This window comes from Dicentrarchus labrax, unplaced genomic scaffold (genome assembly GCF_905237075.1).
Source record: "Dicentrarchus labrax unplaced genomic scaffold, dlabrax2021, whole genome shotgun sequence".
NCBI classification, from domain to species: Eukaryota; Metazoa; Chordata; class Actinopteri; family Moronidae; genus Dicentrarchus; species Dicentrarchus labrax.
In genome coordinates this window covers 18,814,472-18,842,167 of record NW_026136714.1, presented here as the reverse complement: position 1 = coordinate 18,842,167, position 27,696 = coordinate 18,814,472, and the positions used below count along the sequence as shown (strand labels likewise).

At 41.0% G+C, this 27,696-nt stretch overlaps 1 protein-coding gene across 1 annotated transcript; it reads right to left on the bottom strand.

Moving 5' to 3' along the window:
- Positions 1–1,097: 1,097 nt before the first annotated feature.
- hs3st1l2 (heparan sulfate (glucosamine) 3-O-sulfotransferase 1-like 2) lies at positions 1,098–27,136 on the bottom strand. Its single transcript, XM_051423908.1, has 3 exons — positions 26,790–27,136; positions 5,845–6,270; positions 1,098–2,946 (listed from the first exon to the last, which is right to left on the bottom strand). Exons 2-3 carry the CDS (start codon positions 6,100–6,102, stop codon positions 2,281–2,283), a joined length of 924 nt encoding a protein of 307 aa, XP_051279868.1. The 5' UTR covers positions 6,103–6,270; positions 26,790–27,136; the 3' UTR covers positions 1,098–2,280.
- Positions 27,137–27,696: the final 560 nt, after the last annotated feature.

The following is a 27,696-nucleotide window of genomic DNA, read 5'->3' as shown; positions in this document are numbered from 1 at the left end:
TCACATAGCTTGCGAAACTGCTTCGAACTCAGGAACCCCAACGCATATAGTGAATATTTCTCTGATCAAATGTGACATCAGATGTATTGTCCACATCAGCGCAAACCTCTGTGGGAACACATGAAAGACGCAGCCGCCTCACATCTTCAAAGAGCGAGAATCATTTGTTTATTCTTACATCTTTCTATCCCTCTGTCTTTATGGTTTTCTCTTGAGGACGGTGGGAGGGTGACAGCCAGAGGTCAGCCTTCAGTTTCCATTCTCTTCTGCAGCCAACGGGAGATGCCTGACATGCACCACACAAAAACAGTGACGGTTTAAGGTAAGAATCCAGAAATGTTTAACTAGTTTCTGTTGCTGGCTGGCGTCACAAGAATTATGGTTCAACCTGTAATCAATTCCTGAAAGTGCATGCTCTTTTAAACACATTCTGTCTGCTATACTGTCAATATTTTTCTTGGAATGATGCATTCTGATCAAAAGATCTGTCAGATTCAATTAAAACCTTCCTTTGCAACATGAAAACACCATCAGTAAAACCTGAAATAAATCATCATTTTGGACGCTTCTTTGGGTAAATCATGTAAAAACTAGTTTGACCATTCTCTGAGCTTCCTAATAAATAAAAAGGTTTATCTTTGCAATCAATAAGAGAGTCAGAAGTCACAGAGCATTATAATTCAGTCGAGTACAATATTAAAATTCTATGCATTGAGTCAAATAAAACAATATCAGTTTGTCGGTTTTATGTTTTATGGTGTGTGTTCACCACTAAACACGTCTTCACGTCAGATTTAGAGCTGAACTCAGCTATTCTGATAATTAATCAACTGTTGGTTCAAACAAAAATTGCCTATTTCGTATTTCCAATCATGCTTTTTATGTCAAATTAATTGTGTTAAATGTAATACTTTTTGGTTTAGGACTGTCGGACAAAACAAACTAAAACCTTTAAAGACTTTAGCTTTAGGAATATACAATGGGCATTTTTCACTATTATCACGCATTTTATACACCAAACAATTGATTCAACTCTGTTTAACCCTGTCTAATGGAGTGTGGGTTAGCGAGACACACATCAATCTGTGCACAATGTCTGTGTTAAAAACAGATGACCTATCCTTTAATCCAACGATTTCAACTTTATACACTTATGTCATGACGGATCCTTCCAGATGAACTGAATTAACTTAAAATATCCATTCTGGCTTTGAATAAAGTCAGGTATCAAACAGGTGTGATTTGTTACAGTGTGGTGGTGAAACTGGAGGTAATTCCTTTACTTCATGATGAAAAGAAACGTAGGCGTCCTTTGATCCTCAATGTAAAGAACATGTTAGATCGACCCTGACAGAGAACATCTCCATACACTTTAAAAGAGAGGAGCTTTCAGAGAGACCTGTCAGCGTCTGTATGTGTCATTATGTTTGATGTTTTTAAACCTTACAGCTGGGTTCAATGCAGTCTGGTACCAGGCAGGAGACTGAACACATTTATTAGATTGACGTCTTAAAAAAAAAACACAAACTAGCAATAGTACTACATTGGCCTTGAAACTTAAGAGAAACCAAAAACAAGTTTTCAATGTGGCTACTGTAAAAACAGCAAAAGATATTTTCATTGAACATCTAAAAGTTTGCCTCGTAAAATAACAAAGGATGAAGTAAACAGGAGGCATCAACTAAAACATTTTTTACTAACACACAAACATGTTACAACCGTTGAGAAAAATCAATGCCAGGGGTTGCTTTCTGTTTGAAATTGTCTACACTGAACTTCGATTGACTTTTTAAGCAATTAGAGTTTATAGTGCAAACAATCAATTCAACCATCTTTTCACCGCTTGTCTATTTCTACATCACTTCAAAGTCTGCACATCTTCTTTTAACACAAATACAAAAGCACTAACAGGCCTCTAGTTGTGTTTTCAGTTCCAAACTTGTGTATGGCACAGTGTTCTTGTAGCTTCTTCAAGTGAGTTCATCCAAGGAGGCACCAGTATGGTCATGGTAAAGGTTTGTGTTGGCCACATGTTCAACACAAGCAGTTTGAATTCTCCTCATATCTTCACACACATCATGTGCTGCTCTTGTTGGCCACATTTATACCTGAGTAGGTATCAACAACAAGAAATGTTTATGACTTTAACTGAACTAAAATCTTTCCACTCATCTACATACAAAAACACACAAACAACAGTTTTCTTTCTCCCTCTGTGTCCCTGAATGTGTTGGTATTGTTCAGGAGGTGTTTTATCTCCACAGTTGCTATTCCACTGGATCAGCACCAGGAAAACGACCTCCCCACCATTTCAAAGAACAACTTGTTGGGCTTCCTGAAGTAGCGACAAAGCTTCTTAAAGGCCTGGGTGCTCAGCGGTGCGTGCGGCCTGCCTTTAGACTCGTCCAGGCACTTGTCGTGTCCGGCAGACAGGAGGCAGTAGAAGCCCTTGGTGGTGTTGTAGTAGAAGTTGTTGGGGCTTATCCTGGGAGGAAGGTCCAGAAACCTCTCCGCCTTTCTCAGCTCGGGGAAGGGATCCCGGATAAGGGCGTCGCCATCCACCACGTGGATCTGCTCCCTGGGGAAGACCTCCAGCCAGCGGGCCAGATGCTGGTGGTACAGGCTCCTCTGCAGCGCCTTGTAACCAGGGTCGATGTGGCCCTTGTGAATCAAGAGCTCCTCTAGCGGCTGGTAGGGCTTGTGGCGGGTCAGGCGATTGTGGAGGACCTGGGTGTAGTCTGAGACCAACCTCTCGGCTGGATCCCGGACGATGAGTAACAAGCGGACAGCGGGGTTCATGTCCCAGATGCGCGCAGGAACCTGAGGGGCCGCAAAGTAGCCGGGGGTCTTCTCCACTGTCAGTTGACCAGGGAGGGTTAAGGGCATCTGGGCTCGGTACCAGGCCAGGCCTCGGCGGTAGTGCTCCTCCACGTTGAAGTAGTGCACCTGACAGAGGGACAGAAGTGTGTGTGAAGATAAGGAAAGCAGTACATGTCCATGAAATTTCACTTCTTGATGCAGTGGTGTTGAAAACCTTTCTTGAGCTGCACTGAAACAATGTGTAGGGATGAAATTTAACTACAACCCTTTCACCATTAAAAAGACACTGAGCTCTTTTCATTTTGTCCCAATCTTGTCCAAACTAATCTATTCCTTTTCGCCAGCTTTCCAACTTTTAGTTCCTCATCTCAGACTACCCTGGTTAAGATTTCTCTCTTCGGGACAGGCCCTGTCATCATTCATAATCACAAGTACACTGTCAACCACATATAGGCTGAGCTGACTTTGTTCTCATTTTATCTTTGCCTCTCTGCATCGGTAATGATAATAGGGTAAAAGTTCACCTAGAGTGGGATACAAAATTCCCCTAAATAGTTTCACAGGTTAAACAGCAGATGCTACTTGTATTGGGGAAGTAAGAGGTTAGCTACAGAAGCAATTAGTACACTGATGAAGTCCATCAGTGGAGCAGATTTATCACCACTGGACCATTATATCAGTTCTGGCAGAGCACTGAAGTCGCACTCGCATCAGCTAATCAGCTATCTGTGTTAACTCATGCTTAAGGATCAGTGGGTCATTGATACATTGGCTGATTGGCTACCAGCTGACTTGTGACATCCAATTACTGGTATATTCATATGGACGTACAGGGTGGCCTTTATTAAATCACAATTCTCATTATTGCTCTCCTTATACCTTCAAGTCAGCTCCCTCTACCACCCCAACTTTATGGATTGAAAGGTATGATGACTTTTCTTACGTTCATGTATGTACGTTCATGTATGTTTTTACAGCTGTCTCTGACCTCCATATAATAAGATTTGTGGGCTTAATATGCAGGTTGAACTTCCAAGTGTCATTGGATCTCAGATTCTTTGAGCCAAATGTATTCGATTTGATTTGATCTGTCAGTGCCTTGACATAACTTTCCCTGAATGAAATGTAATGGTTTATGGTTATTCCTCCAATCATATGAAGTGGTATTTGGCAATGTGTGATAATGTCCCACATTATACCCAAAAGAAAAATATACCTAAGTATCACAACTAAAAGCATCATTTTGAAGAATGGTCTCTTTCACACTGTAAACTATTAACGTGGTAACCTTTAAGCAGCATTTTAATATTATAGATGGTCCAGCTAGCACTGGGTATAACTTCTTTATACACAGTTGGGAAGTTTCAAATTCAGAAAGGCTTTATATTTTATGATTCTCAAGGTAAATGTGGAATTATAATCTGCAAAGTAACTCATAACTACAGCCAACCGGAGTTTAGAGTAACAAGTTTAGTTGGGCTGAAATGAATGATTATTTTTTATTGTGGATTAATCTTCAGAGTATTTTTTTTAGATTACTAGATTAATCACTCTTTAAAAATGGCTTTTTGTGGGCGTCTGGTTAGCTCACCTGGTAGAGCTGGCAACCATGTACCAAGTTGCTGCAGCAGCCCAGGGTTTGAATCTGACCTGCTGCCCTTTGCTGTGTGTCATCCCCTCTCTCTGTACCCTTTCCTGTCTACCTTCAGCTGTCACTATCCATTAAAGGCAATAAAAGCCCCAAAAAATAACTTTGAAAAAAAAATTGGCTTTTTGTGTGTTTCCCAATAAAGACTAATTTAAAATATATGATTTGTAAACAAACTCCCCATGCACTGCCAACAACAGTGAAGTGCTGGTAGGTGGAAGGACCATGTAGTAGAATATCAGAACTAACCACCGCACACTGGAATGACTTTACTGTGATTTATGTAAGAGCGAACAACACGTTTCACTTGCAGCTTCCTCAGGTTTGCTCACATAAATCACAGTAGTCTTTCCAGTGTGCAGTGGTTAATTTAGATTTTTTAATTGACATATAAATTGGTTGTAAATAGTTTTTGCAGCTGTGTTACATTTGGATTACAAATTATGTACTGTACTTGACTGTGTATACTTCCCATCTCTGGATGTGTGAGTCTAATCTGTGTGATGGTGGAGGACATACTCAGATCATTTACTTCAGTAAAAGTACCAATACAACAATGTATAAGTATAGCTCCTGCATTCAAAATTCAGTAAAAGTACAGAAGTATCATCAGCTTTGTGTAGCCTGGTTTGAGTATCAGTATCAGTAAAAGTACTTCCTCTCCAGTAAAGTGTCCACTGTGACTGATATATTGTTAACTATGACGTTATTAGATCGTTCAAAATTGATTTGTCAATATGTGAGCGGCATTTGGAGCTAGTTTTATCTACTTTATAATCAGTTGGCTAGTTAAATCCAGTGGCGCCCAACCTAGGGGTCTGGCCCCTTCAAAGAATCAAAAGATTAATCTGAGCGGTCCTGAGAAGATTAGCAGGAGAGCAAATGACCAGTAAACTTCACCTGCTACCTCACCTAACTACAGTGCTGTCAGTATCACTGAACTAGCTGAATAAGTTTGTTAAATTGGGAAATTATGGATTTGTTATCAAATGTCTCAGGTATTGGATAATTTTTTTATCAACCTTAACTAAACTGGTCGATTTGGAAAATGTGCTGCCTTTTTGTGTGTCTTTGGCTGTTTCATGCTCTCTCTCTCTCTCTCTCTCTCTCTCTCTCTCTCTCTCTCTCTCTCTCTCTCTCTCTCTCTCTCTCTCTCTTTAAGTTGTGCATATTTGATCTGCTGCTGATGTTTGACTCTTAAGCTGTTGTGGACTGGATAGACTAATGTGCTGTTTTAGGACAAATGTGCAGTGTTTGTTAGGTGGTCTGTGTGTCAAGTTTGTCTTGACCCACCCTGGTGTGGTCAGCACCTACTGCAGCACTTCAAATCTACTCTTCTTAAATTCAGTTATTTGGTGACAGTGATGGTCGTTTACCTCAGCCTTTGCCACTTCCACATCTGGGTGCAGATTGAGCATCTCCAGCAGGGCTCTGGTGCCGCCTTTCCGCACGCCAATAATAATAGCTCCGGGCAGCCGCTGCTGGGTGGTATTGTAAGAGGAGGAGGAAGAGGATGATGAAGAGGAGTAGGCAGGGGAGCTGGAACCCCCGCTGCGTAATTCCCTTAAGCACACAGACAGCTGAGTCTGCAGCAGCAGAAGCACCAGCAGCGCTAGTAGCACTGTCCACAGCATGGTGCCACACACACACACACACACACACACACACACACACACACACACACACACAGAGGTGGAGTGGAGGTTATGTGCACACACTCATGAAGCTCCCAGACTTGTACAGAGTTGTGCTTGTTAACAGTCAGCAGGGGGCCTCAGGAGGGAGCTCTTCAATTGGACAACCTATGAGCCAAGAAACAAATAATGGTTATTTGTCCACCTTTGCTGTCTCACTCTACCACTTTGTTCTGTAATATTGGCCTTTTGGTAGAAATACAAGGTAGAAAAGTGACACACTTGGCAGAGATGCTGCTGATAAACAAGCAATATGAAGTCCTCTAAATCAAATATTACTTTACTAATACCCCCATACTATTAACAGAAATCATTGTCATCAACTGTAATCTTTTTAAAGTTTATGACAACATATTAGCACATTTTATAACAGATACAGACTGTAGTTTTGAAAACAAGGACGTGTCAAATCTTAAAAATCAACATTTCTGTCAACCATCATAGCCACTTATTTGAATATTTGGTTATTTCATTGGATCCTCATTAGCTTCTGCAATATCAGTTGCTAATCTTTCTGGGGTCCACATAACACACACAAATGTCCTCTTAAAATACTGGCACAGTAATGGAAGACAGAAAAATATACATATTAAATACCGTTACATAAATAGTGCACTTTCTTTTTCTCAGCCTTTGTACATGAGGTGCCAGTGCTACGAGGTGAGCTACCAGGGCGCCCCACACTTTCCTGCATTTCTGACAGTGAAAAATACACTACACTAACAGATCTACTGAAAATGCACAGTTTTGAAAAACAGGTGAATCTGTGTCTCGCCCAAATAAAATTACCAAACCTTCTGTACAAAAAGAATCAAAATGTGAAATGTTTGCTTTGAGCGGGGGAGGAAGCAGTGTTGGCATCACTCAGATTACAAGAGTGTAGTCACAGAGCGGTTCTTTTCATCTCGCATAGATACAGCAGTCGCTCCGTGCACGCATGCTTGCTCAACTGTTTCATGATCCCATATGTCTGAGACGCCTCTGCAGTCTAATATGCCATTTTACAAAGTCTCTGTCCAAGCAGTGGTGGTTTCAGCCCAGAATATAGTGCTGTGATGTGATTATGGCAAGAAGATACTAAAATATTAATCTACATCTAAAGCAGACATAGAGGAGATGCATTGAAAATTAATGCTGTTATGAGGTTTAGGGTCTCCCCAAGGAGCACTAACACCCCTCTGAGATGAGCTGAACCATTTTTACAGTATAGAAGACAAGTTGCAGAGAATCTTGAATGTCTGAATGCTGCACTGTGTCTCTTGGTGAGGTTTCCAGTGATGGAAGAAGTATTAATATCCTTTACTTCAGGAAAAGTACCAATACAACAATGAAAAAATTACAGGTAAAAGTCCTGCATTTTAAATCCTACTTAAAGTATAAATGTATCATCAACTAAATACTGAATAAATAATAATAAATAAAAGATCAAAAGTAAAAGTACTCGCTCTGCAGTTGAACTGCCTTTGCAAGGTAAATTAGGATATATAATAGATTGTTAATACTGACACAACACATGTGTAAAACAGCATTTTACAGTTGTATCTGCTTGAAGTAGAGCAAGTTTTAATAACTTTATACAGTGAGCTGTATCCAGAGGTTCCCAAACTAGGGGCCGTGCCCCTCCAAAGGGACACAAGATAAGTCGGCTGTAAGATGATTACTGGGAGAGGAAAAACAAAGTTCTGATACATAAATCTGGATATATTGGATAATCTGACCTCTCTGGGTTCAAACTGTTCAGAGTTCAGAGAAGAAATGCCTCTTTGAAAATTGCAGGCTACTTATCTAAAGTACACTTAGTTATTTTGCACCACTGGAGGTTTCATGTGTCAAGAAAACAAATTTTTACAGATGCATTAAAGAAAACTGATCCTTCTTCCAAGACTGTTTTGTTTCAACTGAGCATCAAATATCATCTCATCTGCTATGAGAAAAAAACAAAGTTGCAATCAGCCACTCATGATCTGCCAACATCATCTCTGGGAATGCTTGTGATTTGTTTTGACACCACAAAATTTTCATATACATTATATTCATTCAGAGACAGTGAATAGTGTAACACTCTCTCCTTCTAAACAATGCTTTGCCCTTGAGCAAGGCACATAGACCAGTGTCTTCGAACAAAACCGATCGGCCACTTAACCACTGAGCTCCACAGCTCCCTGGGCTGCGATGTGTTTTAAAGAACATGAGCATGAAACAGAGGTTTGATAAGAAAAGAGTTTCTGAGTAACTACATAAGCTTACATTGCTTGCACTGGTCCTGACCAAAATGATCTGCAAGTCATGAACAGCGGCATCATGAGACATGTACACATTATGTCACAGTGTCAACCACAATTTTATAGGGTTGACGGGTCAACAGAACATAAACAAAGCAATGAATGCTTTTGTAAGGAAAAATACAACTTCAGCCAGTGCTCAGTTAAAGGAATAGTTCAACACCAAAGGTTGGTGAAACCATAGAAATATAAGAGTTTCAATTTATGCCACATTCATGTTGTATTGTTCATATCGTAATAAAGAGCTGTTAAGTGGGAAAAACTGTGGGAATTACTGGAGTGTCACTACAAGCATAGCAGTGGGGTAAACATCTGAAAAATGCCTGAACACAGGATTTCTTGTTTTTTCCCCCATTTTGCTGACATCTATTAAAGCTGCTTTGGAGGGAGAGATCAGTATGTTGTATATTTCTCACTGCCTAAAGATGCTCTTGCACAGAAACCTGTGTTTGTGAGAGCTGAAATCGTTTCTGTTAGTAAACTCCATTCCAGCTACACTGGAAATTTTGTCAGTTTTGAGGCGCATTATTTAGAAAATACACCATGGACATAAACATGGTCCTTAAACTGTTTGCAGCTTCAATTTGCAAATAACTTTTTAACAGGACTGAAAACTTTTAGTGAGGATTTCCTTTAATTACCTCAGTACACAGTTGTTAGCGAAACACTAAACCCTTCCTCTTGTTCTTTTGCTTTTCCTGTTGTTGCTGTTGTTATTGTGCTGAAGCCGCCCTGATGCGACAGAGTTATTAATTAGTGTAACAATGTTCTGGTTCAGAGGAGGAACCCTGTCTAGCTTTGTTCCTGTAGCGGAGCACTAATTGCACCTTCAGGGAGCACTGCTGCACCCCCGACCTTCTGTGCTATCCCCTGGCTTGGTGACACTGTCGTCATCAATGTGTCAACCTTTGCCATCCCTCGATGACTGTGGATGGGAGTTTCAGTGTAAAGTGGTTTGATGTAGGTGTTATGGGTGTGGTGAGCGTTCACTGTTGCTGTTAGCAGTGAGGATCGGCCTTAATACATGTATTCTAAAACATAGAAAATATATACTTCTTCAGTATCTTCTTGGTTAAAGGTGTTTTGTGAGTAATGGGTTTAAAAACATATAATTAATCATAAGAAATCAGAATTAACCACCAGGTTGGACCAGAACCTGACTGTTGAGTTGTTTTTTTTTACAATATAATCAAATCATATTCATGATTAATAAACAGTTGATTTTAAAAATGTGTGAGTGAAATCAATCAATGCATGGCATTTTCAAACATAAGATTATACCAGAGAAAGATAAAAGACTCCCTATCTTTTGTCAGTTTTGAAGGGCATAATATATTGACTTAATATAAAATTATATTCCATTTGACTTTTTACTGCCAAGTCACGGCTGAGAATTGAGAGGCTGCACTTGTGATCTGGATTTAACAAGACTAAAGTATCTCTGTGGGGACTGGCCATTGTTCAGACACCCCATTATACCAAAACCCCAAATAGTCCAAAACATGTCCCATTGGACCAAAAGCCCATTTGTCCAAGAGCCTCTTATTTCTGAAAATACAATATCCAGATTTGTTGCCCCCCTGAACATATACGAAAACTCAATTTTATTTGGCAAAGGCCTTGTGAAAAATCTTATATTCTATGCGTCGCTTTTGGGTCAGCCACTAGGTGGCGCTATTGTCAAGAAATTACATTTAGGCTAATAACTTCCGCGTCTTTTGTCGCACATTCAAAAACCTTATATCAACGTGTTCGGTGAATAAAGCTGAATCTCCCCATATAGGCCACGCCCATTTTCGGCTGGAGTTTTTTTTGCTAGAGCCCAAAATGTCCATAAACTACTTTTTCGTGTATTTCCTATGCACTTTGTCCGATTCACATGAAACTTTTCACGTAGCATCTGGGGAATGTCCTGGAAAAAACAAGATTCAAAGAACTTCGATACTTCAAAAAATAAGCCTGTTATAAAATTAGCACTTCCTATAGATTTTGGTAAAAACAGGAAGTGTAGCATTTCTCCACACTGGTAGGTCCAATTGCCACCAAGCTTGGGTCCGTAGTTCCTCATGTCTTCCTTAGGCATTGTGCACAATTTTAGGCCATCGACACTAGGTGGCGCTCTTTAACTCTTTATCGGGCGAGGAACCATATATGGTCACTTCATTATGATGGTTTTAATTACACTTCTATTGCATATTTTGGTGTGTTTTTTTTTGTGGGTGATATACTAATATGCACATCAATGTTACAGCTTTCTCTCACAAATAATTCAAAGTGGGCTTGATCTTGATTTGCTTATGGCTTATTTATTACATATTTTCATAGTATATTGATGTGGCATATTTCTTTTGCAGCAGCTGTCTGCTCAGTCTTTCTATGGGAAGAGGAGGCCTGCTGTGCCACAGATTGTTGTTGTGCCAGCCCACGTAGATATCATTGACTTTGATTTTCAGACTAAAACTGACTTTTTCAAAAAAATCAAAACAGAAAAAATGACTTCTTATATCCACCAATAACACTCCAGGTTCAATACAGTCAAAATATGTTGCTGATCAAAAGTTGTGCTATTTGTGACTGTACGTCGACACGCATGCCGGTGACGACGTGTCAAATTCTGCCAATTGGCCATTAAACAGATAGTACTCCAATAAACTTCACATATAACAGTTCGACCCTGAACAAATCCTCACAACTTCCGTGTACGTGGTCCAATCTCAATGAAACTTGACATGTTTAATAACAGTCCGGCCCTGAACACGTCTACATGACAATATTCAGATATAGTGAGAGCGCCACCTACTGGCAACAGGAAGTAAGTGCTGCGTGGTGATTTTGAGCTGATTTACGTGAAATTTTCATGTCGTGGTCCGCACGTGTTACGACGGCACGTGACGCGGCTGCAGCACGCCCTGAGTTGCATGGTCCCACCCAACGCTGCTTGCAGCTTTAATTTGACTTTTTTCCACTAAAACACAATAAAACAGGTGGATGGAAACCCATCTACTGTTTTCTTATAACGTCAAACCTAGTTTGTGGGGCACCCCATTAACTCACCTGAATGTGCATACATGTACTGAGGCTGAGTTCTTACCACAGCAGCTTTGTTGCACATCCTTTCCACTTTCCTGTCATTCTTCAGCTGCTCTATCAAATAAAGGCAATAAAAAAGCCCCAAAAATAATCTTTCTGTACATATTGGCCAACACAGATACTGATACTATATTTACATTAAGCTAAAATCTATTATTATTGGCTAATTGCAGACTCAGAACGTTTCTGAAGGTGCCGCAGCGAGCAGAGAGAATGCCAAAGCACTACAGTCATCATTTTGATGTAAAGTGGCAAACTGTGGGCTGATGCCAGTCACAGTGTGGAGTGTGTACAGTTTATGTGTGTGTATGAGAACAACGGAGACAAAGAGAGAGATCTTTTGGGAGGTTTGTGTGTGTCTGTGTGTAGAAGTGTGTATTGCACAGCGAGACACATGCCTTTTGTTAAGTGGTTGCGTGAGTCCCTTGTGACTCCTCCGTAAACTGGAATATTCCCCTGCTGTCAAGACGCTTCGCTTCCACCTCACCTCATGACCTTCCAGTCTCTACTCTATCTCCCCCCCACCCTCCCTCTCTCCTTTCCTTGTCCTATTCAACCCTAACCTTTGTTCTGTTTCCTCAGCCTGATCCAGAGTCTTTTTCTGTGAGTTGTTTGAAACCGTTCCTGTGTATGTGGATCTGCTAACAAACCACGGCACCATGCTAATGGGGATGCCCTGCAGCAGCCTCTTAGCTGCTCATAAATAAAATACAAGCGCACCTTTCTGCCCTGAAATATTTTTGAGTCAATGAACTTTTAATCTTGACGGATTGGAAATGAGACAGGATTGGATTTAGAAATGAGAAACAGCTCAGTGTACATGTCAAAAGTGTCCTGTCCTTAATTCACCTTAATTGAAACTTTTTATGGGATATAAATATATTTTTGCACAACTTTCTTCACTGTTTCCTGAAATTTCTGGATTCAAAGCCTTTAATTTGTACTTTTATGTGTATGTCAGTACAATCTAAAATACCCAATTTGTACTTTTACTCATTATACAAAACAAAAAAATACATTTTTGAAAGAAAAACCTTTCCCAGACATTTCCGTTTAGTTTTTTGTCATTGCTGGAGTATACAGTACATTGTTGTACTCTTTGTATTAAAGTTTTAATTTATTGTCTACTGTTTTGAGTTGCTTTTGTATGAGATAATGCTCTACAAATTATTAGATTTTCTACACACAGGTTAAAACTTGATGTACTTCACGCATGGCCTTTTTGATGTAAATGACACAAAATGGCTGACTTTATTAGCCTCACTTGATGGTTGGACAGCTCTTTTTATCGGTGCCATATGAGCTCTAGGTTAGCCTCTTAGCCCTGCTCAATGAGGCTCACATGAGTCATTACAAGTCCTTGCCTCTTCTGCTCATCGCTTCTTGTGATTCACATTAGCCAGCATGAAAAGGGAGAACAAACAACAACAACAACAACAATGCCAGGATTGTCAATGATGCATGAATTCTCCATATTGACAAACACGAGTATCTATCCAGGCTGGAAAAGATAGAGACGGAGAGAAAAAAGAAAAGGGTGGAGTGTAATTATCTGTGAAAGGCAGATGCTGTCATCTGCGTATTGGGAGAGTCTCTGTGTCTTATAAGTTTTGATGTGTGTGTATGTGTGTGTATCTCATCTCATCTGCATGTGTGCTGTGCCTTTGCCTTTTGTGCCAGCACGCAGCATGCGACTGCCCACGATCCAGGCCCTTGGAAATATCTTTTTACTGAGCGATGGTATTTGGGGGTGGGGGAAGGATTATCCTGTACAGAGAGACAGAGGGTTATAGGGAGGCAGGATGGGGCTGAGGTACAGTTGGTGTGTGTGTGTGTGTGTGTGTGTGCTCTGCAGGAGGGTGTGTGTGTAAGGCACCAAGGAAGATTGTCCCTGGTAGGGGGTGGCATGGTAAAACGCTTTGGATTGCCAAGCCTGTCATATCACCAAGGCTGTGAGAGTCAGATAAAACTCTCTCTGTCCTCCTTTCTTTCTTTCATTTTCTATTCATTCCCCCCTCATCCATCTCTCTTTCACACACTGGTCTCCTTCCTCCTCCTTTATTTGCGGGATCCCACCTTTATTTCCTCGGCTATTTGTCTTTCTTTACCTCCAAACGTCCACCTCAGCCGCACTTTCTCAGCTTTCTGTTTGACTCTATATACCTTCTTGTGCCCCGCTTCCGCTCTACCAATCAGGCTTGCCGATTACGCACACATAAACCACAGCTACGCAGATGATTGCCTTTCAGAATAAAAACCGAAATGTAACAAGGCTGGTCCTATTTCCCATTCTGTTCCCATTACCCGCCTGGAGTGGTGATGGCCAACACTCAGAGGGGGGTCTGTAATCAAAATAGATGAAGCCATCTGAGAAAGACAGGAATTGGTCATGCTTCCGGATCGGGCCGACTGCCGCGTTAGTGTTGTGTTATCGTACAAAAAAGATGGAGGACAATGAACAGTGAGAATTTGGATGGTGGTTTAATATGTTTGACGATGTACGAATACAGAAAAGATACTCGAGAGATTCTGCAAGCCCACCTTTCTCCCTTTCCCATCACAATATGTTACAAAAGTCCTGAGCCCAACACAGCTTCCTACCTGCTGCCAGGTCTTTCAAAGTTCATTGATAAGATGAAAGAAATATCAGATGTGAATGAGAGAGTGAAAACAACTCCCATCTCTATTGAAGTCAAGGAATTTCGGCTCTTCCAGCCACTGTTATCTATCTGTGTGAGGCGTTCAAGGCATTCTGCACCAGGTACTGAGCCTGGGGAAAGATATGTGTAGTTACCCACATGAGATAAAGATTTGATCTTTTAGAGTAAAGAAAAATACAGAGAGAGGAGGAAATAGACAAAAGGGGGAAAAACAGAACGGCCCAAGTAGGTCCTGAGTCTCTTTATCTCTCTTTCAGATGTTTGTCTGTGCTGTCAAAGGATGTATGGTCATTAATAACAAAATCATGTGCACAAGTGGAATACTTCATACTGGTAATGAATAGAGAGAGATTCTGGAACCACAAGCCCTCTAAATCAATGACAGAATATGTAGTTCCTCTGTTGCGACATGTAGAAGTGTTCTGATCTGATGCTCCTATGAGCAGGATTATTTCTTTGTGCATTTACTGAAAGGTCTGATTCTGTTTCTTTTCTTGGGAGCACAGTCTCTTTTGAACATAATATAATCCCATTCAAGTCTAAAATGCCTAATTATTATGCAGCAGTTGTACATTGTAACTGATTAATAGTTGTTTTTCCACACTCAATTTGCAAATTGTGTCCAATATGATGAATCTGTGCATCATGATGAACAATGTTGCCCTTCTTCAAATGATGTGAACGTGCAATAAATATTTTAAAAACTTTTCAATAGGCCACATTTTATTGAAAATAATTGATTTTAACATTACGTACTACTGCTATGGCTTTCCCCAACGATCAATCAGCCATAATTTCAAAATGGTCTCACTGTTAAGTGGTCATACACTTAAGCGTCAGCAACCCAGTGCACTCAGGCTATGCTGTGACTGTATGTTGCTGGTGCAACCACAAGACTTAGTCTTAATCAATTCCCCTGAATGTGACAACAAATCATTTCTACAGTACTACCTGTACCATAACAAAATAATTCTCATTTACAATGGAAAATGAGCTAGGATAAAAAAAAACAATAAATACACATTTCTATTTACTACATTCATTTCTTGTCTACTAGCTGCCAAATTAGTGCACTTTAGTGAACATTAGCATTGTAAACTAATAGTTTATCTACTAAAGTATTAGTGAATAGGTTTGTATCAAATTAAAAGCAGCCCAAAAAGTAACCATATCCTTTAAATCCCACTAAAACATCAATGTAGTGATTATATAAATAGCTTCTCATTGAGATCATCCAACATGGCTGGCAGGCAGAAAAGCCTCCCTTCGCCTCATGTGATTTTATCATTTCTTTATTTGTTGGCTTCTACCATTCTCTGTGTATATCTCTCTCGCGCTAACCTTTGCTGAGGTCTGTCCATCTTTTACCCATCAGCCCCCTGCTGCTTTTCAAATTAGACTCTTTGGAAAAAAAACTATCTGAGCAGCTCAGCGGCCCACACCCACCGCCCTTTCACTCCCTCATCATCTTATTCACTCACACATGCATAACACCCAGATACCCCAGCCCCCTCATCCTCCTGCTTAAACCCCTCCCTCCTCATCCCCCCTCTCCTCCTCCTTGCATCTTCTGCCGTGCACGCTCCAAGATCTGGGTCAAGCGTATCAAACACCAAAATGTGCCTGCTCCTTCTCCTCTCTGGTGTGTGTTTAGTGTGTGTATGGAGCAGGAATATTGTGTGTGTGTGTGTGTGTGTGTGTGTGTGTGTGTGTGTGTGTGTGTGTGTGTGTGTGTGTGTGTGTGCAGGCGAAGAAGTGGGGATTCTAATGTTTTTGTTTTATCAGAAAGTGCGCAGGGGGAGTCTGATTAGGAAATTCAGTTTTATCAAAGGAATCATTGTGTGTGTGAGAGAAAGAGAGGGAGCGAGAGAGAGAGAGAGAGAGAGGGAGAGCTGAATAGTATGCTGGGAGTGTGTGTAAATTTTGGTGTAATTAGAAAGGGTTTTGGCCTAAGTGTCTGGGCACACAATCCACGCTTACGTCTGCATCTCTCTGGTGTGTGTGTCTCTGTGTGTGTGTGTTCTGTTTACATGTCCCACCTGGCGTATGTCGTGTGTTTTGTAGAGGTGAGAGAGAGAGAGGTTGTCTGCAGGACGACACACCCCTGAGTCAGGTACACAATGAGCCATCTTTCTTTCTCTATTCCACTTTTTTCCATCAATGGCTGTCTTGGTCTTCTCTCTGTCTTCCTCGCATCATCTTGCAAAATAGTTTACCCACCGTTCAAGGTTGAAAAACAGGAGTTGTAACAACATAATATCTCAGTGGAATCAAGTAGCTTCACTCTAAAGAAAAGCAATTCTCCAACAAGGTTACAAATTCTTCTACATTTGGTGCTCACTCATAATTTTGTGTCCCTTTGTTCCAGGTCTCCGTAGTTCCAGTGAAGGGAAATCTTGTGTGCTACAGAATACAATGATATTTAAACAGTAATGTGCTTCCAACTTTGTGGCAACAGTAAGATCTTTTTTTTTGTTTCAACATTACAATCCCCTAGTGCACAAAACCCGGTCTGGTGGAAGAACTTGACAGAGCCTTTTGGGATGAATGTGAACGCCGACAGTGAACCAGACTTTATCACCCAACATCAGTGGCCAACCTCATTAATGTCTTACCAGAAGAAGATTAATGCCCACAGTTTTGGATTAAAGGCATATGGGTGTAATTTTCAAGTCTCCACATACTTTTGGCCATGTACTGTATTTTATAGTAGCTAAAATGTTCTATTCTGCTTGTTTATCCAGCTCTGCAACAAAATAGACTTAATGAAAGATCATGCTGAGTCTATTCTAGTGAAAAATTACATCATATAATCCTTTTTTCAAGGTCATAAAATCCAGGAAAATATTTTCCTTCTATGCTTCATATTGTAGGAGCTATAAGGAAGGATGTTAACTGCTTTATCAGTGGAGTTATGTACACCAAAACTAATAATTCATTCGTTGGTCCATGGCCTAAGCCTCCACCAAAATTCATTGAAAGTTGTTAAGTAGTTTTGAGATATTTGGCATACATACAAAAAATGTAAACGAAAAAATACAACACAAACAAACAGCAACAACAACGTGCCTATATTTAAGGTGGTTTAGGTAAATTTGGTCGACACTGGTGGCGACACTGGATCACCTTCTGATGGTCACTCCTTTGAGGGGTAACACATCATTTTAATTACTGCAGCTTCACAGACCACACACACCATGCTTAATTCACACCCCTGTCCCCTCCCCGCTGCCAGTATCCTTGTTTACACGCTCAAAAACACACACACACACACACACACACACACACACACACACACACACACACACACACACACACACACACACTTACAGACATAACATATGTGGTCTCTCTCACAGTGACAGTGGCCTCGACAGCTTGGCCTGACAGTGAGAGGAGACTGACCCGTCAGAGTGGATTTAACCCGACTGTCACTGAGTGATGGGACACTTGAGGGGTGCAGGACTGTTTTGTATGTATGTGTGTGTGTGTGTGTGTGTGTGTGTGTGTGTGTGTGTGTGTGTGTGCGTGGTATTTGGGGGGGTTATCTCTTTGGGCGTATTCCTCTTGGCCCATCAGCTAGGTCAGCAGCTCTGGGGCAACAGACATCATCAACATGTATTTTCGGGTGAATTCAGTGTCGCTTGCTGTACGTTGAGTGTCACGCTTCTGTACATATGGGCGTCTGGAACGAGGGCAAACTGACAGATGGAGGCGGGCAAGTTGTGTCTGGTCAATATCATCACGGGCCATTGAGCCCAAATATTATATGGGTCCTGAACTTTGGTTTTTCTAGGTTACACACATTGTACATGCAGAAAGAAAACAAACAAAAAAAAAAAGAGCCGGGGGTGGGGGGGTGGAAAGCAGATGGTGTTTATGTGAAAGAGGACAATTTGTAGGTTGGAGGTAGACGAGTGGGAAGTGAGTGACACATGAAGAGAAAGGGACAGAGAAAAACATGATGTATCTGCATCATCAGGTGTGTTTGGACTCCTGCTGTTAGCTTACCATGGCAACGATTGTTTAGATTACTCTCACCTGGGCAGTGGACCCCAGGGGTTGATAATTATTAAAGCGAGGAGGTTGGGATGGATGGAAAAAGAGAGTGAGAAAAGCTGTAGAGAGAGAATGAACGGATCAGGGTGGGTGGTGGTGGTTACAGATGATGCCACAGTTGGTGTGGTGTTACGGCCAAGCGGTGCCCTACGGCGACAGTAATAAACCAAATCGGCTCCTCGTGGCTTTGTTGGACGATTAGTCTGATTGGTGTCTCAGCTAGTCAGCCCTAAAGTCAACAGAGACGCACAGAGAGACACATACCCTAGCTAGCAGCTATGTTTGGACCTTTCAAACCTAAGGTCTTTTGTTGTTGAAATTCTATTTACATCCCGATAGCAATCAATAAATCCAATGCTCTGAAAAGAAATGACAGTAAATCACAGTGTCCCTTATGTCTTAAATGTGCTGTTTCCCAGCTGTAGTTCTGTATGTTCACACGTGCAAAAAAAATTTAACAAGGCAGGTTTTACAAAAGACAAATGAATAAAATAGCATGTCACTGATGGTGTCATTGCTCAGCTTTTTGCCTCCCGATGTAAATTCTGATGCTCAGGCAGGTGAGGAAAACTCTGCAGCAGCTCCCAGCTGTCAGCATGTTTGCCCCTCTTCTTTCTGCTTTCATTTTGGAACACACATACAAATTTCTGTTGGGATGGTTACAAGAAATGTGCAGCAGTTTATTGGCAGCATGCAGCATGGAGACCAAACCAGAGCTAAAAGTATTGAATTTTCATCCATCAGGTGCTCATTCTCACTTCTTATACTGTTTTCTCATTATTTTCCTTTTCTGTATGTATTATTTCTGCCTCTTTATGTTTCCTTATGTATCATATTATACCATTAAAGTGTGTTACAAGGAAGGAAAAACAAGAGATGAAGACGGAATGTTTCCTTTTGTGGATCATTAGGATAATACTGTATATCCTAACGAGCTCTCAGACGTCGCCGTGTGATGATGACGCGGTGTTTGCACAGTTTAACTTGCAGGCTGCTTTAGATTATTTGGTTTGACAGTTGAAACTGATGCAAAAAGTGTGTCTGCAAGCCGAACAGGAAGCACAGAGTCCTGCAGTGGCTACAAATTAGGCAGAAATTATGACTCACAGGCACAGGCGTACGTGCAAATGCATGCACATGTATTTACAGTCACAAACACACTGATGTATCGGACACATAACACACTAATCACTGCATCTCTGTGGGAATTTTCACAAAGCTCCACTGGTGGTGCATCTTTTCTTTCTTTCTCCCTTTCTTTCCCTTTTTGAGCCCTGTATCCCACTGAATCTCCAGACTGGCTCGCTTACCCCCTCAGCACACACACACACACACACAAATGACACACTGACACACACATTGACGCACAAACTCACACACACAGAAACACGTTCATACATGCACTCTGTTTTTTCTCACCATTACACTGACTTGACAGATGTGCACACACAGCATTACATTTAAACACACACACACACACACACACACACACACACACACAGCGAAGGACATGACGTGCCTAGCAGGGTGGTGGTTATGATTGACCAAGCACTTTATGACTCTTAAATGGCTTTATTGCCTTCCTACTTAACCCCCACAAACCACCTCCTTCCTCCCTGTCACACCGCAACACACACACACACACACACACACACACACACACACACACACACACACACACACACACACACACACACACACACACACAGAGTCCTCAGGCCGTCTCTGCAACTGGGAATTAATGAGAGCCATCACTAACCTCACACACACACACACACACACACACACACACACACACACACACACACACACACACACACACACACATATTGCCACCCAGCTTGTGATTTGAGCTCCCTGCTACTGTCTGGAATTCATCAAGGTCACCCCACAAATCTAAAGTGTTGCTTCCTCCTCTGGAGTCTTTCTGTTTGCCCTCCATGACCTTGCTTTGATAAATTTTTTTCGTACATTTTGGGAGCGGGCCAGGATTCAGATCTAATGACTTTGTTACTGTACAGAGCAGGTCGATATGGGAGATTGGGTTGATTGATTTTAATTGGCAGGACACCAAGAGGCAGCAGGGCAGTGGAGGATGGGAGAAGGGTTCATCAGATATGAGAGTTTGAAAACTGCTACTTATCACTATCAAACTGTTGAGTGAGAGAGCAATTTTCAGATTTTGTTTGCAATTTTGAAAAGCATCTGACACATTAAAACACACAAAATAAACCACCAGAAAAAAGTTAATGAATCTGATGAAAATGCTGCTAAAATATAGAATCAAGCATCACATCACAAATTAGCAAACTTTTTTATTGCTGTAATTGTAAAATAACCCTCCAATATGAGATTGAACTATCTTCACTCAGACCCTCTGTATCAGTATTCAACTCAGGTAGAGTGATGATGTTCTCCTTCATATTGAGTGGGAAGATCATCCTTCAGCCTGAATACTTTGGCCCGAGCCCAGTGTGTTGACAGAAATCTAATCCTGCTGTTGTGCCCTTGAGCTGAACACTGAAACCCAGCCAGCCTCAGGACAGCTGCTCTGTAGCTGACCTCTGAGCTCTGTGTGCAGGAGGGCAAGAGAAAGGAAAGTTCCCTCCAGGGATCAATACACTATCACGTAATTAATAGAGCTAAAATGCATCGTGCAGGAAAACAGTCCAGAGTTCAGTTCTGAACGCTTAACCCTACAATCTGCAATAAACTTTGCTGGCAAAAGTGCTGTCAGTGTGGTTGCTGGTTTTTAAGTTTCAGGCCTTCACACTGTTTGTTTTGGCTTGTAACTATTTTTTTAAATTGCTAATTCAGAGTTAAAGAAATGCTTCACCTAAAGGAATAGCAGCAGTGGTTTGAGAAGTGTATATGGATGCTTTGATATGTTTTTTATTGGGGTTGTAGTTTAATAGTATTTTATCAATTCCCAATTATTCTGCATCTCTTACTGAATCAATTCAGTGTTCCCCATTTGCAAATAAATAAACTTGAAAGTGAAGAAAATGTATCTGTCTGAGACACTGCAGTTTTTAGTGGCAGCCCAGTTATTGTTCACAACCTGTAGCTACAGGCTGAAAGATATAAAGTGTTGATTATGTATCTGACACATTGAAAAGAGTTTTTTTTTCTATAGAGATAAATCCATCTTTACTACAACAAAATGTAACATCCTCTCATTCGCACTTGGGTTAAACTGTCAATAAAATCACATGTCGGTCGGGGCTGTCAGGTTGATGCCTGCAGATCTTGGCCAGAAAACAGGTGGTACCATAATAACGTATATTACAAGTGTGTGTTTGCGTGTGTGTTGCTGGCTCCCTCCATCTGTCTGCACCACCAGGAGTTCATGTCACCTCAGAACTGCTGAGGTGTGATGGCTTCGATAACCTACATGTTTGTGTGTGTGTGTGTGTGTGTGTGTGTGTGTGTGTGTGTGTGTGTGTGTGTGTGTGTGTGCGTGTGTGCGTGTGTTTCCCTGCTAAGCTGAAGTCACTGTGAACCTTCACCCTGACAGAGCGGGTGGCTGCCAGGCTGATGAACTCCTACCCCAAGGTTTTACAAACACAGTTAACACTGACCTCCTGAGTACATGGCCTCACTCCAGCTCCAGGTCTTTAAACACGGACCACATCCTTAAAATAAAACTGCTGCTAAAGACCTTAAAGGTCTCTGGTTTCTGTACAAAATGTTTTTGACTCATTAAACAAAACTTGTCCAACCTTTCAGGCAGTCTTTTTCTCAGTCCAGGTAGAAGAAAACGATGAAAATCAACATGCAACCATGGCAATTTTGTAAACATAAAACCATTGCAGCAGTTGAGACAAAACATACATATGGCACAGTGACATATTCCAAGCTCTATTCATCATATAACCCAGGCTATGAGCTACTGAGAAACCATCTTTTCAAGGCTACAGTGATAGATCACAGATTTCAAGCAAACATACAGTCTCTGCAAATTGATTGTAAAACCACACTGTTGTGAGCTTCTGGCAGAAAGTAGAACATTACTTTACTGTTAAAATATTAAGCAGTAATATAGAATATGAATTATTTGCAGTTAATCAACTCAAACATGCAAATGACTAATTCGGACATAAGTTATTTAAAATATTTCAGAAGTGTAAGAAGTTGTACATTTTAAACACAGCAAAAAAGCCCTGTTAGATATCTCTATGGTAGATAAAGCATGATACAAGGTCATCTCTAGGTTGCCCTTGCAGTGGACAAAACGCGGTAAAATTAATCCTGACTAAAGTTTTTACTGCGATGGTGCCCTTTATAGTTTTTTTCACCCCTGCCCCTCAAACAGTCTGAATCTGTCACGGCTCCAATCCTTAAATCACCTTCCCATTGTTAAAAATAACACCCTGCCGATGAAGTATCTCATGTAACTCTCCCTTTCAAGGATGCAGTCTTTTCTGTGAGAGTTAAATGATGTCTCACTTTGGAAAAAAACTGTTAAGTAACGGATGAGGCTGCAAAATTCAGCACACCATGATAAAACTGTGACAGCAGGAAATCGTAAAAATGACACTTAAAGCTTTTGATTGTCGGAAGTCATCTGAATATGACTCTCTTGTAAGTGCATTGCGTGATCTGGTGTGTGTGTGTGTCTAAGAGTGTGTGTGAGACGTTAATGGGCTCATTGGTTGCCCTGTCAGACCTGAGGACTGTTCAGCGGAGTGCACCGACTGTCTGCTGTCGCCTTTTTATGTCTGCATGTAGGAATTTGCAGGTATCTCAGACATACTGTAAGTCACACACTCAGCTGCTCTCTCTCCCTCTCTCTCTCACACACACACAGTCATGCTTTCTCACACAAATATAAGTATTGTGCACGTTGCCAAATTGTGTGATTTTGAGAGCGTGTAAGAGAGTGAGTGAAAAAGGGAGGACTTTCTATATATGTGTGTGTGTGAGTGTGTGTATATGTGTCTGTGCCCTGGTTCATTGCGCTTCAGAGGACGTATGCACTCTGCTCATAAATAAAGACCATGCATTATTCAGGGCTGCTCCTCCAGCTAATGCCCCTTAATGTGCCCAAACAGCCATAATGTACTCTGCTACCAAGGTGGCAGAGACCCCCTTAAAACACACACACACACACACACACACACACACACACATACACACACACACACATACACACAGACGTCAAACCTCCGCCCCTAGATGACAATGTCTTTGTCGGTGTCGCTCTCATGCTCTTATCTCCCTCTTAAATCGCCCAATGTTCCTAATTTTCTAAAAAATCCATTTGACTTCTGATCCAAATTGCTCTTGCTCACACTGTCTTGCCATATTTCCATCAAATTTGCACGATTTGTCCCTAATTTTCCATCGTCACTGTCTCCATCTCTCTCACCTCCCCCATACTTATCCTCACTCTTTCTTGCTCTTTGTTTTTTAGCAGAAAATTCAGTTTTGAAAAACCGACTGTTCTCCTCTGCATTGCCCCTGGGGTGCCAGCTTTCTGCAGAATTAGGATTTTGTCTAAACAAGGATTTGTAGCTGTGAAGCTCCGGCAGCAAAGCTTCGTAAGTAGGTAATCTTAATCAGTTTTTGGGGAAATTAAACTGATTCCTTCCGAAGGTAAACAGGAAACAGTTTGGAGCAAAATATGCCTTGAAAAAATATTAAATTGGTTTAAGGTGAAGTGTTTATTACTGCTGCTTTTCTTGTCTGCATTTTATCGACAGTGTTTTATATTCTAATCACTATCTTATTGATTCGCCTGTTCACTGTCTGTGGTCTTAATTGCTTTGGCCATTTGTGATCCTCTTTTGTTTTGGTCTTTGTGGAGCACTTTAACTCTTCTGAAGTGTAATATAACTCAAGTTTACATTTTTTATTTGTTATAAGAAATAATGCATGTATTGCTCAATTTTTGAGACACTTCCAGTGCTGCTTTAGAGAATTAGTTGTCGTTCATTTTAATCATTGAATACATTCAGAGCAAAAACACTTATACTGACCCCTATTGATTGAAAGTTTATTGCACTTGTGTTGCCACACCTGCCAATGATGTCACCATGCACTATTGTGTACCATTACGTCACTTTTTGGGTGTGTGAATGAAAGCAAAGGAAGGATTTTCAGACTTCATTTGACATGTCTTGGTACAATGATTTTAAAACTTAGATTTCCGCCACAATTTTTTTATTTTCCTTTACTTTTGTTTGTGTTGCTTTAATGCCAATAGTTGATCATGAACAAGTTAAAGCTGCTCTAATCAGTATTTTTATATTTAAAATTGATTATATAACTACTTGTATGTAAAAGAGGTTGTTTGTAGTGATGAACCCACAGAAAATTAGCACCTGACTGAGTCTGCAGTTCCCTTTATAGCAACTGAAGCTCATTGTTTTAGTTTTCCAGCCCACAACTTGTGTTGTTTTCAGCCACAGCAGGCAGATGTTTTAAGCAAGAACAGTTCAACATTTAGCAGCATATAATTTTTACAGTTTGATTTGAATAATTTAATTTAATTTTCAGTTTCGAATTTGTGGGTGTGACCTTCAAAGTAAGCTACAGTTGGCCAGTCATTGTGCTAACAATTCAGTCCAACATAAAACACATGACTGCCTGTGAACCAGGTGAGTTTTCTGAGTATGTTTCATAGTATTGTAGATATAAAATTATGAAACAGCATTTATTGATGAATGGTTCACTAATGATTACTGAGTAACACAGTTATTAATCAGGATCTCTGTTTACAAGACACGCCACATCCTGGTGTAACATTAACCTCTCACATGATACTGATTGCTCACAGTTTGTTTTGAGACGCACAAAACACGCCCCCTCATTCAGCATGCACACACACACACACACACACACACACACACACCCATACACGCACAGACCAGACAATGACTCCATTCATTCCTTTGCTCTCTCTGTCTATTCTGTCTTTCTCTATCTCCTCCTCTGCTCCCATCAGCTCTTTATAAACACGGTGAAGGTCAAAAAACACAAAACACACCACGTCTGTCCCTTCGCGGCCTCTCCGACTGCGGTTGTTTCGTCTGTTTGAATACTTCAGACGCTCCAAAGTAGGTCTTGCTTTTAATGGTAGACACTCACTTAACCAATTAGTCATGTGGGAGTGCCATGATAAGTGGTGCTGGCTGAGATTTACTGCTTTGTTGTGCACATGTTCAGAGTTTGGCTTAATCATGCTGTAGATTTTTTTTTTAGTTTGGATATTTGACATTACTACCAGTGAGACATTAAATCAAGCACAAGAAAAATCAACAACAAGTCCTCCAAATTAAACAACAAAATACATAGTTTGTAAGTGCTCCCTACAGCGACACTGATGCTCCATATTGGCATGTAGGATCCTTTGTCTATGCTCCCCAAAATTGTTGCAAAATGACTGTTGAGAAAATAAATCTATTCTATGACAACGCTATGGTTAAGGTTAGAGAAACATCTTAGTTTGGGGTCCAATGACGACTTCATTAAGGTTAGGAGACTGAGAACTCGCTTGGTAAAGTCTGCTGTTTTTTTGACCCATCCAACCACTCCGACCTCCCTCTGTGGACTTTGTGGCCGTACAATAACATCACCCAACTCCTTACACTGAGTCACAATTACTACAGTCACTCGAGGGCTTTGTCACTTGAATTTAAAGAAACATTTGGGGTCATTAAGCTGAAAGGACTGATGCTGCTGTTTTTCTTTGGAGGACAACCTCGATTTTTCATACAGAGCGTAGGAATATATGAGGTCTCCAAGTGCCTTGCAGACCAAATCATACCAAATACCAAATTATCATCAATAAAGGCACTTCAAGTCAAACAACAAATCATAAGAATTATACACAAACTAAGTAGAAAAAGTTCCATTTAAACCAAACTTTTACCTTCTTTTTTAAACAGTGGTTGGCTATTTAGTGTGCAAAAATAACTGATTCTGATCCCCGGCATCACCGAAAGTAAAGGAACTAGTGTTAGCATTAAACACATCGTCATCAACTGCATGCGCACAAGTCCCCATAACTCAGGAGCTCTTTTATTAGGTTTCAAAACTTTCTTCCTTACAGATGTTCATTCTGTTTTCATTTTCCTCATAACTCACTCTGTCTCTGACTCTGTCCCCAGCACACGCTTGAATGCGCACACAAAAGAGACCTCGTCAACCTAATCTACACAGATGAATGAACCTTAAACTTCCCATGCTTTCCCCACATGCATTTGTGACTTAAAAAGCAAGCACAAGCAGCTCAAAATGTACCTCTATGTCTTCACTTTCTCACAGGAAAAAAAATAAACAAGCAAGCTTCCAAAAAGATGAAGAAAAACTTCCAGAGCTTGAAGGCAAATGAGGTTAACTCTGCCAACTGACAGTGTACAGGTACTCACCCGGAACAGCATGAAGTGGGACTTTACACTGATTTTTACTTGATGTACAGATTGCATTCTGTATAAATATTGGCTGTGATGTGCACAGTGTAGTGGTTTTTCAGATTCAGTGTGCTATCATGAAGAAGAGTGAATGCAAGAGAAACAAGAAGAGGTCTTACCTGACTGATATTTTCCCAAAATATATCTTTATGTCCTCTTATATCTGCACCAGTCTTCTTCTCTTCTTCTTTTACTTCTTCCCTTCTCTTCTCTTCGCTGCTTTCTCTCCTGCTTCCTTCCTTCCTCTAGTCAGTTTTGCTTCAGCTTCCCGGGGCGTCTCTGAGGAGGTGTGTGTCAAGTGTCTGAGCGTGTGTGTGAGTGTGTGTGTGTGTGTGTGTGTGTGTGTGTGTGTGTATGTGTGTTGTAGTGTGGTATGTGTGTGCAAGCTGGTAAGAGAGCGACTCCGCTTTGTGCTGCCGACCTCGGTGAGCGTGTTGTTGCAACTGACTGAGTGACTGGTAAAGAGGGAGGGAATGTGTGTGTGTGTGTGTGTGTGTGTGTGTGTGTGTGTGTGTGTGTGTGTGTGTGTGAGAGAGAGAGAGAGAGAGAGAGAGAGAGAGAGAGAGAGAGAGAGAGAGAGAGAGAGAGAGAGAGATTAGTTCACACAAACAGATCTCCGCCACAGGGAAACACCCCACTCCCTCTCCTCCTTCCTCCCTTTTTTTCCCTTATTGTCTTTTTATTTCAGGTCTGTTCTTTTCTTCCATCTGATCACCTTGAAGGACTTATGGAGCAAAACATTTTCACTCCTCCTCCTCAGTCTCTGTTCCCATTCCACTCAAGCCGATCCTCCTTCTTGATTCTCAGTTTATAACCTTCTTTTGTTGTCTTTCTTCTTCATATTCCCCCTTCAGTTTGCTGTCAAGTCCCCTGAATCATAAATAAGTTACAGAGAGCTGGCACAAAACTGCACAAAGGCAACAAAACAACACAACACTTCTCTCTGTGAGTTGTTGCTTTTTGTTTGACTTCATATCAGTAAAAAGATGTAATCTTTTTGCACTTTCCATGTTTTTCCTCCCTTTG

Bases quoted from the DNA above. Each gene is read 5' to 3' on its own strand.
- hs3st1l2 (XM_051423908.1), bottom strand. From the start codon at position 6,102: ATGCTGTGGACAGTGCTACTAGCGCTGCTGGTGCTTCTGCTGCTGCAG. The intron at 2,947-5,844 runs GTAAACGACCAT...TCCCTCTGTCAG, and splicing joins TGGAAGTGGCAAAGGCTGAG to GTGCACTACTTCAACGTGGA.